Here is a 14,100-nt window from a genome sequence, read left to right as displayed (position 1 = left end):
CCAAAGGAATTAAAAAACAAATGTTTTCCTTGGGCACCCTAGAGGAGTGTGATATTGTGCAAAAGAAAGGGGGAGCAGGATGTACCTCTACTATATCTAGTCTCATTAAGGCAAACGAGAAGATCTTGGCTGAAGTGGAGAGGCTGCGGGTTGAAAATGCTCTGTTGAAAGCTGAAATTGCCAAGTTGAAGCTAGAAGGACCTGGTTCCAGTGGGGTGCAGACAACAGAGGTTGCTGAGTTGAGAAAAGATAATGCTCAGCTGAAGAAGAAGGTTGAAAAACTTCAGGAGCAGATTTCGGATACCTACAAAGCTGCAGATGCCAGGCTGGACATGATGTTCAAAGCTCTCAACCCTACCAAATCTGCAAACACATGACTCAATTCTCTTAGTTCACTATCTAACTCTGTCTTTGTTTTTGAAAACTTCTTTTGGTCTGAATGATGACATTGGCACTATGGCAATCTTATTTTGTATGTTTGTGGTAACAATTGACTGCTAAGTTTTTTCGTTTTACAAATTACTTCAAAGGCACTCTTTCTGTTCTGTGCATATGCTTCTCCTTTGTGTTGTTTTGGTTGCTTCTGTTAGTGCGCATACTGAGTTGCCCAAGTGGCTTGAGTTAATGTTTTTGAACTTCTTTGCGCTTGTGCTAAACTTGTGACGCTTTTCGATGATGCCAAAAGGGGGAAATAGTTTTAATGATTGATGTTTAGTTTTGATGATTGATAATGCTGCGTAGTTTTGATGATTGATAATGCTGCGGTCTCATCCACTAACCCTGGTCCCCTAAATGAGATTGATATGGTTCATGTTGAGGGCTATATTCTCAGGGGAAAGTCCATATTCTCAGGAGGAAGTAAGTTCCAAATGAACCTGGTATAGTTGGTATAGTTGCATAGCTGTTTTAATTACATAATAGGTGAAAATGTCAACATGAAGTTGAGGGTTTAATCCGCAGGGGGAACCTGGTCCCACAGGTACCAATGAAAAATTGCATACTCTTATGCTACTGGAATTTATCATGAAGAGGAAACCTGGTTCTCAGGGGGAACATCAATTACAAGTTTGTCATCATCAAAAAAGGGGAAATTGATGAGTTATGACATTTCATAGTTTTGATGATTTGACAAACATGCCAAGGACCAGGTCCTTGATCGTGTCCCACAAGATCCGAGCATCACATGACATCGCGAAAAAAGGGTATGCACTTCCGTCGTAAAGCGGTACCACGGCGGCACGGTGTATGTATGCTAAAGCTAAAGACCGATTTAACGTCTCTATTGAGGTCCACGTAAATCTCGCATGATCCTCGCATGCTCTCATTTGAGTTCCTATTTAACCAACATGTTGGCATTATTTAACCTATCACTTGAAAACCTTAATATCCAAATCTATACAAGTGCAGCCGCCACTGTTCTCTTGGTGCTTTCAAGAACAAAGCTAAGACAAGTTCAAGGACCAGATCTTAACAACGGAAGATGTTTTGAGTCCTAGAGTTGTCTAGTCTTTATTCTTATGATCTCTACATTGTAAACCTACATTTCTTCAAGAAGGGTTTTGTAGGTATTTTGTTTTTATCAAGCTTTTGTTGTAAACACTTGGCTAGAGTTAGTCATAGTGGTGATAAGGTTCAACTAGAGTTAGTTGAATCAGTTTGGTGCTTGACTAGAGTTAGTCAAGAAGGGACTTGCAATAGAGTTATTGTAAGGGGAAGGATTAATGGTCTAATTCCAAGGTTGCACAAGCTTGTAATCTGAAACATTATTCAGTTTAGTGAAGTTGGAAATCCTACTGAGGTAGGTCGTGGTTTTTAATCCCTTGAGCAAGGATTTTTTCACATAAATATCTTGCCTACTTTGTGTATTTATCTGTGAAAACAGTTTAGCGATCAGGTCCCTTAGACTGTTTGGTGGATTCATCAGTTCTAACAATTGGATCTCAAATGGATAAAACATACTCAAATGTTATGAGAGCTTTCAACGTTGAAGAATGAAAACCAGTTTGAGCTTGAATTGTTGACCGGAATGGACAAAGGTACCAGACAAATTTCAGCTATTGAGATGGAGTATAGAAAAAACATGCCAATGCCAGAATCAGAAAGACAGGGATTAAGGAGTTATGGGATGTTCTTGGAAGATCCTTCGGACTAGCTGCAGAAGAGGCAAGAACTCTTGTGTTGCAAATTGAAATTAGATGGCAATTGGCAAGACAGTCAAAAGAATAATAATCGAGAACAAAGAAAGGTACGTGCGAAACTCCAACATAAGTAGGCATTTGGAATAGGTGAAATTATCAAAATACAGGAAAAAGAAAAACAGATAAGGCATTTGCTCAACGAAAGTTACACTGTAGACATAAACCATATAAAGGCACGACTTTGGCTTCCATCTGCAACTATGGATTTAGTTTATTGATGGTTTAATGGCCTCCTTTTTGCACCTTCAGCTATTCCACTGATGTTGCTACCAACATGAATCAAACAGTAATTGAAACAGGCTCCTTTTCCATATAGATTATGTGTGTCTATTTGTTGTTTTTTGGGTTGATTCCCATAAAAAAATGAACAAGGAATAGAAGTATCACATACCTATCATGTATCCAAGAAATATTTTGCATATATTCTTTTTTACAAGTTTGTTTTTATATGATCGTCGAAAGGTTAGATAAGGAGTTAAAATATCAAAGGTGATGTATCATGAATCTGAAGAGAACTATAACTAATCCCCCTAAACTAAGAACAAGCTCAATTTACTTCAGCAAAAGTTGCCAAAATTGTTAAAGGAAATGAGGTTAATATTTGCACATGTAAAGAAAAAATATAAAAAATTGACTGCTGAGCAGGGGCGGAGGGAGGATGAACCGTCTTGGGCGAAACATTGCACTGCTTATAAATGGTTAAAATTATTTTTTATGTATATATAGTAGACGTTGAACCCCTTTTGGCTTCTTCGTGTGTTTACTTTTTCATATTTTGAACCCCTCCTGGTTCCCCCACTGCTGCTGAGTATGATTAACTAAACATGTGTCTCAACCTGCACTAAAAGTTTCCTAAACTATTGTAAACAGAATCACTAAACAAGCTCACTATCAAATCTTAGAGATTGCTAATATATCATGTATGTGCAGACCGCAGACAACAGACAGTTATCATAAATTTTGAGGTTCTCGTGCCTAAAAATGGTCAAAGATGACAATGACATAAAAAGGTCAAACATAGACACTGGTTTTCAAAGTTTCACCTCAACTATTGATTAAAAAAAAAAAAAGAGAAGAGAGTTTCACCTCAACTATGAAATAGCCAGTCCAAGCACTTAAGAGCAACCCCAACCCTTAAAAAAATGAGTTTGAATAGAACTTTTGTCTGGTTGATTTTGAAGAAGTCAGCTCAAATCATTCAAAACTTTTGAACTTCTCCCTTTAGACCAATTTTTCTTTGCAAAATATGCAAGTAACATGTACATATGGATTTCAATAACTAACACTCTTAACATGGTTATACTGTCCTCTTTTGGCCAAGGCCACGCGTTTTTGGCAAAAAGCCACACACAATTAAGATTATCTCTGCACCTTATATACAAGGACAGAGCCACCATAGTAGAAACGTGTTCGGCAGAGTTTAATAACTTTGGCTCAAATTCTGTATTTGTGTTAAAACAATTAATTTAATATGTACAAAATAACCTATCCAGAACCCAGTATGCAAAAAGAATTATGATCCAGAACCCACAAATTATCCTGACTCCGCCTCTGCTTATATATGTAGTTTTTTTTTAATCAACTTTTAACGTAGGACTTTATTCGCACGCCCAACAATATATATGTCATAGATATCGTATATCAATTCTTCCTGATCAACTTAGAACATAAAGAAAACAATGGTGCTGAGCAGGACGGAGCTACAAGCCCATATACGGGTTCAGGAGAACTCAGTAGCTTTGGTCAAAACACTATTTGTATTTAAAATTTTATTTAATACGCATAAATAATTTATGTAAAACCCAGTAAGCTATCATTTCTAAAATACAGAACCCATAAACTTAAAATGCTAGCTCCACCCCTGATGCTGATCTCAAAAACTAGAATTTATCAGAGCAACATGCACCACAAGGCACATTCTTATCCATCCATCTAATGCTACTTGCTACATAGACAGATAAAGAGATAGAGAAGTGGATTACCCCTAATCTTTGGAGGGTCAATTTGTTTCTGAGAAATGGATTGAAGCTGTTCATCAAGCTTTCTCAAAGCTTCACGAGCCTTATCTTGATCAACTTCAAATTCTGAATCTTTTTTATCCACAGCTTCAACCAAAGGAATCTTTTTTCTTCTTCTGTTCTTGAATATTATATTCCATCTGTCTAAACTAGAACCAGAAAATGAGGTACTTGGATGTGTAATGAAGAAGATAGAGGGATTATGTAAATGGTTTGGGTGAAGTGAGAGACTATGGTGAAAATGCAGCATTTGAACTCACTGTCACAGGGGCAACAGAGGTGTAGTTATGGATAATGCAATAAACAGTCGTGTCGCTTGGTTTAGTTTTAGGGGTTGTTTGGTTCAAAGTCAAAGTTACACTGAGATTAGTAATGCAATGATTAATAATGTTGGGATTAATTATGGTGACATTATTTTTTATTATGAAAAATAACATGTATTGTTTAATTTTTAAATAGTACTCCTTCCGGTTCAAAATGAGTGTCCACATAGACATTTGCACGTCCTTTAAGAAAATACTAACTCTTAAAAAAAAAATTGACTAAACCATCTCTAATTAAATAGGTATTGAGATTTGGTCACTTAGCACTTAATAAGGGTAAATCTGAAAAAATAAAGTTAATTCTTTCTTGATTTAGTAATGAACACTCTTTTTGAACCCAAAAAAAAAAAAAGTTAAGTAGACATTCTTTTTTGAACCGAATGGAATACTGAATAGATATTCAGTGTATAAGTATAAGAATAGTACTAATATGATGTTATTATGATTTACTATGCATAAAAATAATACTGAATGGAGTGTATAAGTTATATTGATATTAATTGTACTAGACTTAAGTAAATTTGCAATCAAACATTTTATAAAATTTTATATTAGTGTTATTTTACCTAATATACCCTACCAAAACAATTACTTCGTCAGCAATTTATAATTTTTGGGAGGTATAGAGTGTGCAAATGTAACTCCATTAGTCTCTTTCACCTTCAAAATTTGTCCTTTTAGCAATAAGCCAATACTTCAAATAAACTTATCTTTGATTACAAAATTAGGAATCGCTGAATTATTTAGTGCATTTGGTAGAAAGTACAATATTGACCTTAGATGTGTTTAAGACGAGTAGTATCATCCGTGATTGATTTATATAGCTGCTCTAACTTATTTAGGACGGGACAAACGCATAATAATTGTTATTATTATATTTAGCTGCTCTAACTTATTTAGGACAGGACAAACGCATAATTATTGTTATTATTATATTTAATGTATATACTTTTTTTTAATTGATGTTTGGTTAATTGCATTTAAGATAGGATATACTTTGCATAGGATGAAAGTTTACAATTTGCCTCTTATTTTTAAAGTAAATTAAAAATGATTTTAAGGTTATTTTGGTACACTGCGTGCTTTGAGTCAGCCTTTTCAGGAATATTATAACCAATAGCTTCCTTCAGTTTTCTATGCTAGTAGTAGTTGGAAAAATGTCACCAAAAGCTCATTTTGCAGGCCCCAACAAACTTGATAATCTATACATATTCAAGAAACCAGAGAAAAACCACAGCGTTGACAGAAAAAAATACACACACACACACAGAGATGAAGAAACAAGGTGGAACAGAGAAGAAGAATAAGGTACGAGGTGTGGCATCCAACATTTCCAATAGAGACACTCCTCATAAGGTAGTACTATCCCTAAATTATTGAATTATGATCAGTTGCTATGACTTATGAGGCCGCAAAATGGGGTTTTAGTGGTTTGAGATAATTAGCTCCTATTTAACCAATGTTTTCTTTATAGTTGCTGTGAATGTCTAATACGAAAATACTCTCTCTGTCCCAGTTTATGTGTCACAGTTCGAATTTCGAGAGTCAAACGGTTACATTTAGGCTGTAAATTCTGACATTGAATCTTTAAGTTCTTGAAATAAAATTTATATATTTGGAAACTTCTTAAAAAGTCCGGTAAGTCACGATAATTGACAATTCAAAATATTTAAAGGACCTGCGAAAGAATTACGGTCAAAGAAAAACTTGTTTGAATCTCGAAATCTGAAAGGTGCCAGGATGGAGGGAGTAAATATAATACTTGATTCGGAAAAAAAACCCAGCTGCTCTGAACATCTATTGAAACCTCTGAAGGATACATGCCCTATAAGGTGCATCTTACTTTGGTTTAGTTGTGGTTTTAGGGTGTGTTTGGTATGAACAGAAATGTTTTCCATGGAAAATCTTTTCTTGGAAAACAAGTGGGTTTCTTACTTGTTTCCTAGTGTTTGGTAAGTAAGCGAAAAGATATTTATCCAAGAGCATTTATATGTAGCAAAACACTATGGGGTGGAAGAGGGTGAGGGTGTAGGTTCGTGGGTGGGATGATCAAGGGGTCAGGGTTGGGGGCGTTGGATGGGTGAGGAGGAGACAATGAACCTGAAATGTCACTGATAGAACTTGTTTTCCCTACTTCCATTAGGGAAGTCTTTTTTTCATTTTTGAGGAACTTGTTTTCCTCTGTACCAAATACACCCTTAGTGAAGAATTAATCTACTTGTTATTTAATTTTGCAACAACAACAACAACATACCCAGTGTAATCCCACAAGTGGGGTCTGGGGAAGGTAGTCTGTACGTAGACCTTACCTCTACCTTGGGAGGTAGAGGTCCACAATCTATTATTTAATTGTGGTTTAAATTAATTTTTGCTGTGTGTTCCCCATATTGTGGTTCTTGTCATTGAATTTATTGAGGTTCTAAGATTCTTCCTCGCTCTTTCTGCCTTTTTATTTTGTGTTGTTCATATCCATGCTCTTTTCTTTTAAATTTCAGGAGCAAGCTGCGAAAAAGGATGCCTTCCATCTATTTGCTGAGAAAGTTAGAGATCATAAGGACTTTGTGTCTCGTTGGGCTGTCCTACAGGAAATACAAGTAGAGTACTTCAGAGGAAAAGATTTTGTTAGTTTTATGAGAAATCATTCAGAACTGAAAGACATAATCGAGTCGGACAGAAGTTTGGAACCTGAAGAAATTGCCAACATTTTGCTTAAGAAGACCCTTATAGTCCAGTGTGATCGTGTGGTAAAAACTGTGCAGCCTGGCAAGAAGAAATTGTCTACTTTTCCAGCACATTTAGATATTTACAATGTGAGTTTCTTTATAAATTCAGACTGTGTTTGGTGTGATGGAAGTCATGTTCAGGAAAATATTTTCTGGTGCTTGGTTGGTGAGTGAAAAATGTTTTCTAGAGATAACGTGCATTAAAGATCAATAATAAAAGTAGCAAGTTGGAGTGTTTCGTCAAATTTTTGAGTAATAAAGATTAATAATGATGGCTCCGAGCGAGTAATATGAAGTTAGAGATTTAGATAGTTGTAAGGAAAATGACTTCATCCACCATAATTGGGGTAAGTCATTTTCCTCTTTTTGATGGAATGAGTAAATGTATCATAACTTCTGATAGCAACCAGTGTTGTCAAAGGCGCGCTTAAGCTCTAAAGCGAGGCTCAAAACATGTTGAGCACTTCGCCTCACTTTATGTGCGCTTCAGTGTCATCATCAAGGCTCTAAGACATACTTTTCCTTGCCAATTAGCCTCTCTTGAAGAGATGGCACCAGATAATTTATATTTCACTCCATCGTTATGTTTTTACAATTTGTTTGTCCATATATTTGTTATCCATTCTTATTATTATTAGTCTTGGGCTAAACATATACTCCCTCCGTTTCAATTTATATGAACCCATTTGACTGGGCACGACATTTAAGAAAGAGGGAAGACTTTTGAAACTTGTGGTTCAAAATAAGCCTTGAAAATTTGTGTGGCTGTAAATCATTCATAAAGTGAATTTGTTTCCAAATTAGGAAAGAGGTCATTCATTTTGGTACGGACTAAAAAGGAAATAGGTTCAAACAAATTGAAACAGAGGGAGTATATATTATTATTTTGCACCAATGCGCCTTTTTTCATTAAAGCCCACGCTTTATTTGCGCTTTGCGCTTAAAACCCCAGCTGACTTTAGAGCTTTTTTCACGCTTTTCGCTTTTGATAACACTGATAGCTACTACTTTCACCTTAGAACTTGTAGATTAAAAGTTAATCCTCTTGCAAATTAATCTGATAAATCATGCTAATCATCTCACTGATTAACTTAAGCTTTATTTTCTCTCCTGGGTATAAACAAATTGAATAATCATAACCAAAAGGAACCAAGGACATCTTATTCTCTGTCCTTTCACCTGTAATTTTCCTTTGTAAATCAGTAAATATGAATGATCACTTCAATAGAAATATGTTACAGTGTTGATGGCCTTCATTATTTGTTTTTGACTTATAGCATTGTCTGTTTGTAAGTATGCTATTGCCAATTTCCTATTTCTGTTGCCCTAAGAAGATAACAAATTCTACGTTCCGCCAAACGCTAGACATATGATTTATGGTGTATTTGATGCATTTCTCCTTAAAAAGCTTACCCTTATCCTCTTTAAACATTCTTGACTTGCATAAATTGAACCTTTTGTTCTGTATCCCTTGAGTAATGCATTTTACATAGTTGTCTAGCAGTTTCTGAGGTTATTTTTTTTCACCTTTGGATGCAGTATCAAGTATTTTCTGATAACGACGCCTTTTTCGTGTGGGCATTTGTCAAAAGAAGGCCCCTGTGGCAAACAGTTCTCCCATTCTTCTGGTCATTTTTTATATTAGCAGTCTGCTTCTTTCCTGCGTATCCCAATCAGGTCAAACAGCTTATACTCTGCCCAGTCGCTGGTGTCCTCCTCCTTATACTGTTTATGTTTCTGGTGCTTATGTCATTTTCATTCATAGATCTGTTGTTATATGCCTTTTCCTTCTGACAATAGAGAATTATGATTGTGTTGTGCGATAAGAATGTGCCGCCTAGACTTAAGGAAAGTTCTACAAAGTAGTGGTTAGACCGACTATGCTATATGAGGTAGAGTGTTGGCCAGTTAATAAAGCTCATGTCTAGAAGATGAAGGTAGCAGAAATGCGAATGCTGAGATGGATGTGCGGGCATACAAGGAGAGATATGATTCTGAATGAAGTGATCGGGACAAGGTGGGAATGGCCCCCGTGGTAGACAAGATGCAGGAAGGAAGGTTGAGATGGTTCGGTCATGTGCAGAGGAGTGAGAGGTTGAAGGTGGAGGGCCTGAGTAGAGGGAAGGGTTGGCCAAAGAAGTCCTGGAAAGAGGTGATTAGGCAAGATATGGCGCAGCTTCAGCTTAACGAGGACATGACCCTTAATAGGAGGGTGTGGAGGTCGAGTATTAGGATAGAGGGTAGTAGGTTGCCGCGATGATTTCTTTTCCGTACTAGGAGTATTATTATCTTTGTTCATTTGCTTATTTTTTAGATCTCTATTACAACTTGATTGTTTCTTTACTTCGTTTATCTTATTATATTATTGCTATTACTGCCTCTTATTATTGTTGTCTTTGCATCTTTTCTTGAGCCGAGGGTCTATCGGAAGCAATCTCGCTACCTTCACAAGGTAGGGGTAAGGTCTGCATACACTCTACCTTCCCCAGCCTCCACCTGGTGGGATTGTCTTTGGGTATATTGTTGTTGTTGTTGTTGTTGAATAGAGAATTATGATGCAACATGATGTGGCCGTAAAAAACTGATATTGCGGCAGTTTCTAAGTACGGACAAGCAGCTTCTTTTATGTAACACAAAAATCAAATACTTCATCGGAATGACTAAAGCAACAGCTTCAGATGTTAGCTTAAATGAACTTTGTGATAGCAAAAAAAATCACCTTTGAAATATTATCAGATATATAGGAAATGAGGTAAGGTCATGGTTAAATTAGTACTCCAGTACTCCACATGTGTTCGCTTGTGAAAAAAAAATAATTCCTACATGTTTTTTCTCTCTATATATTCTTTCTGTTTAAGGTAATTACATGCCTTTGCATTTTTCTATGATAGACAGTGAAAGATAATTTTTTTCTTAATATAAATTAGAGGATATGAAGTTCAGTATAACCCCAGTGAAGTTTTACCAATTAAAAGGTCGTCATTGGTTTTTCGTGATAGTAAAAGAAACATAACTCAGATAGGTCTAGTACTTCTGATTCTGAATAGTTTAGGCAATAAAAGGTTTACTTGTGACTGCAAAACTAGCTGAGTTAACAATGAAATCAGGCAAACGGCAGGCTGAGTGCTTATTCTTGTTTCATCTCTCAGTTTGTTTTTGGTTGAGGATTTGATTCCTAGAAAATACAACTCACATAATATGTCACCATTGTCAAAAAAAAATAAAAAATAATAATAATAATAATAAAAAAAAATCACATAACTGTGAAACTGCAATTGTTTTCATGGTTTACTGTTTTTTATTCCTTGGATGAAGATCCCATGATAAATAAAACAGATGCATCTCATACTTCTGACTCTTCCGAATAGTTTGGGCAAGAAATGATTTAATTTGGGGTGCAACATCGACTGAGTTTGTAGTTGGACAAATTATAGGCTGGGTACTTTTCTTGTGCCATCTCTCTAGTTTGTTTGTGATTGGTGATTTTGAACTGATCTTTAGTGAATACATACAGAGCATATACGTGTGAAACTGCAACTTTTTTCATGGTTCACTGTTTTTGGTCCTTGGATGAAGATTACATGACAAATTAAACATATGTACCTATTTTCTTATTTCAAGGGTGTTTTGTGTCTCAGATTTGGTGACAGATTTTGATATTGATCTACTGATTTGTTTAGCTAGTTCACAAAACTGTTATTTGTTTTGCAACTGTTGTGGTTCTATTACTGGAAGGTAATGTTCCTAAGGCCCTTCAGAAAAGAGAGCAGGTCTTAAGTTTATAAAAATAGTATGTAAATGGTGATAGAGAAGTGAGGGACGTATAGTGGATGAGATCAATCTGCTTTAGAGTTCAGATGTACTACCTCTTAGTTTATAAAAATAGTATGTAAATGGGGATAGAGAAGTGAGGGACGTATAGTGGATGAGATCAATCTGCTTTAGAGTTCAGATGTACTACCTCTTGAAATAAGCTAGGAACATATCTGTGGAATTGTCAGCAACCAACAACAACAACAATCACCCAGTATATTCCCACATGGTGGGGTCTGAGGAGGGTAGAGTGTACGTAGACCTTACCCCTACCTTGGGAGGTAGGAAGGCTGTTTCCGATTATGCTTATCAGGAAGAATTTTTGATTCCTGCAGTGAGAGCCATGGTCTTTGGTGCTCTTTGGATTCTTCTTGGAAGTCGTGTCTGGTTTTTCCCCAACATTCTTGCTGAGGAGGCAACAATCAAAGAACTGTTCCAGTTTTGGCCTCAGAAAGATGAGGCCGAGCGACCTAAGTGGACGCAAGGCTCTGCTATGCAATTGTAGGTTTCGTTGTTATTTCACTCCTGAGGCATCATGCTCTTGAATCCTGATGAGGCTGCAACAGGCAGGTTTGCTGACTTGCACTTGTATTCTAATGCCACTTTGATGATTCATGAAATCCAGATTTAATGGGAGGCAACTTGATCCAGTTTTATAAAATTAATATTATGTTTTCTTCTTTATCAATGTTAGAACATCTCACATTGGTTGAGGGAATGAGAAGTTTTCTCCATATATGATTTAGGGCAATTCTCGCCTCATGAGCTAATTTTTGAGGTTGAAAAGTCTAGGATGGATCTTCTTAGCATGCTATCCGAGCCCATACACTTTCATATTCTTGGTTTATCCAAAGTTGGTCCCCTATATTATAGGCATAATACATAAATAGGCTCTTAAACTTGGCCTCGGCTGGCAAGTATGCCCTCCAACTTTGGGTGTGCACAAGTAGGCACCTCAACTTGTATAAAGTTGAACAAGCAAACACAAATGATGACATGACACTGACGTGGCACATAAAAATTGAAGGGCCATGTCAGTGCCACATCAATGCCACGTCAGCATTTGTGTTTGCTTGTTCAACTTTATACACCCAAAGTTGGAGGACATACTTGCCAGCTGAGGCCAAGTTAAGAGTCTATTTATGTATTATGCCTATATTATATTGTCCACGCTCCAGTATCATGTGGGAACATTCAAGGGGATGTTAGAATGTCTCATATTGATTGCAGGAATGGGTTATTTCCTGATCAAATTTTGGACAACCTTCACCTGATTAGCTATAGCTTATGGGATTGAGAAGCCCGAGGTCCATGTTTTCTAACAGTTAACTTTGATCCGAGGAGTCATATCGTGATCTTAACCAAACAAGAATTTATGACTAGGAAAATCAATGAAGGACAACGAAAAAGACTATAACATCAACTTATCTATCTTGACGATTTTATACACCAATATATAGACAGCTAAATTTGCAAATGGCGAAGAACTTATTTTTGTAATTTTAGAATCTATCTGGTCAACCAGGCATTTCTGATGGAATCAATTGTTTATTGTGTCATATGCTATTTATCTTCTGGAATATGTGATGTCCAAGAATACAAGAACATTATGCACAATTGAGCTGAAAATGAATTCCTTTCTTGCAGTGTTGGGCCGTGTCTGGACCGCCCATTCGATATTGAAGCCCACGATTACGACTTCCTATCTATGTTGTCATTTTACCGTTTTGCCGTTGTATGTATGTGTTGTGTATTATCGAGTTTAACAAAGAAAACAAAATGATCGTCAAGTTTGAGTGACTAAATGTGTATCTCAACTTTGCAGTAATACTTAAGAGCTTCTTAAACTACTTAATCAGAATTACTTAACGACCTTAGCAACAAATTTCATAGATGGTCACAATATTGAATGTGCAAACTGCAGATGGTCTGTCGTACATTATGAGGCTGATACTGATAGACACTGATTTTCAAATATTTCACCAACTATGAAAATGAAGTCCCTTTGTTTAGTTTTACAGGAATCATCTGCGTCAGATTTGTTTGTAATTTTTGGCCTATCTTTAACTGGAGTGGAGAATTGAAATTGCAGCTAATCATTATTCTATTCTTAAAGGGGATTTGGCACTCTGTGCATTTTGGTATATGAAATTGGCATATATTAACCAAGTTTTAAGAGTGTGGCACAAGATGACTCATTTCCACGTTTTGGGTTAAAAAAATTGGCATATATGACCCATAAAGTGCTGAGTAAAAATAGGAATTTTGTACATTCTCTCTTCTAGAAGGTTAAATTTTTATATACGTATACTTGTTCTCTTTCCTATATTTCTCTAACTTCTTCTCCAAAATTCTCTCCATTAGAACTCTAGAATGATTAATATTCTTTAAATTCTTCATTAGAGGGTTATTTGTAGTTGGGTTTCTTGTTTTTAAGAAAATAATTGAATTTTTAATTGGGTATATGTTTTGGTTTTCGAATAATAAATTATACTATTATTCGGAAATCTCTATCCCTTAACTATATATGTGTAGATATTTGAAAATCTCATTTGGGTTTTAATTGTAACTTTATTTTGGATACATCTATTGAATTCACTTGTTGGTTTGTTGGTTAAGATGTATACAACTTAATGTATACACATGTTTTTTTATTTTCAATTTGGTTTTTGTATACATCTATTGTTATTTGTATGTATATATATATATATATATATATATATATATATATATATATTGTATACACTTGCTGGTTTGTTGAACGAATTGTACCTAAAGTATACATATATTGATTGAGATGTATACACATGTTTTTATATTTTTCAACTTGATTTTTGTATACATATATATATATATATATATATATATATATATATATATATATATATATATATATATATATATATATATATATATATATATATATATACATATATTGTATACACTTATTTGGTTTGTTGAACGAATTGTACCTAAAGTATACATATATTGATTGAGATGTATACACATGTTTTTATATTTTTCA

At 35.4% G+C, this 14,100-nt stretch overlaps 1 protein-coding gene across 5 annotated transcripts; it reads left to right on the top strand.

The window, feature by feature from the left end:
* Nucleotides 1–5,626: 5,626 nt before the first annotated feature.
* Nucleotides 5,627–12,952, top strand: LOC132065766 (uncharacterized). Of its 5 annotated transcripts, none has more exons than XM_059459298.1 (5): nucleotides 5,627–5,847; nucleotides 7,035–7,349; nucleotides 8,802–8,992; nucleotides 11,412–11,641; nucleotides 12,723–12,952. In XM_059459298.1, exons 1-4 carry the CDS (start codon nucleotides 5,812–5,814, stop codon nucleotides 11,578–11,580), a joined length of 711 nt encoding a protein of 236 aa, XP_059315281.1. In that variant the 5' UTR covers nucleotides 5,627–5,811; the 3' UTR covers nucleotides 11,581–11,641; nucleotides 12,723–12,952. The 5 variants fall into 5 exon arrangements, with proteins under 5 accessions (XP_059315281.1, XP_059315276.1, XP_059315280.1 ...); XM_059459293.1 differs by having other exon boundaries at nucleotides 8,802–8,995; nucleotides 11,415–11,641; XM_059459297.1 differs by having other exon boundaries at nucleotides 8,802–8,995; nucleotides 11,415–11,645.
* The last annotated feature ends 1,148 nt before the right edge of the window (nucleotides 12,953–14,100 follow it).

The sequence above is a fragment of the Lycium ferocissimum genome, chromosome 7 (genome assembly GCF_029784015.1).
Source record: "Lycium ferocissimum isolate CSIRO_LF1 chromosome 7, AGI_CSIRO_Lferr_CH_V1, whole genome shotgun sequence".
NCBI lineage: Eukaryota > Viridiplantae > Streptophyta > Magnoliopsida > Solanales > Solanaceae > Lycium > Lycium ferocissimum.
This window is presented reverse-complemented; position numbering and strand designations above follow the sequence as displayed.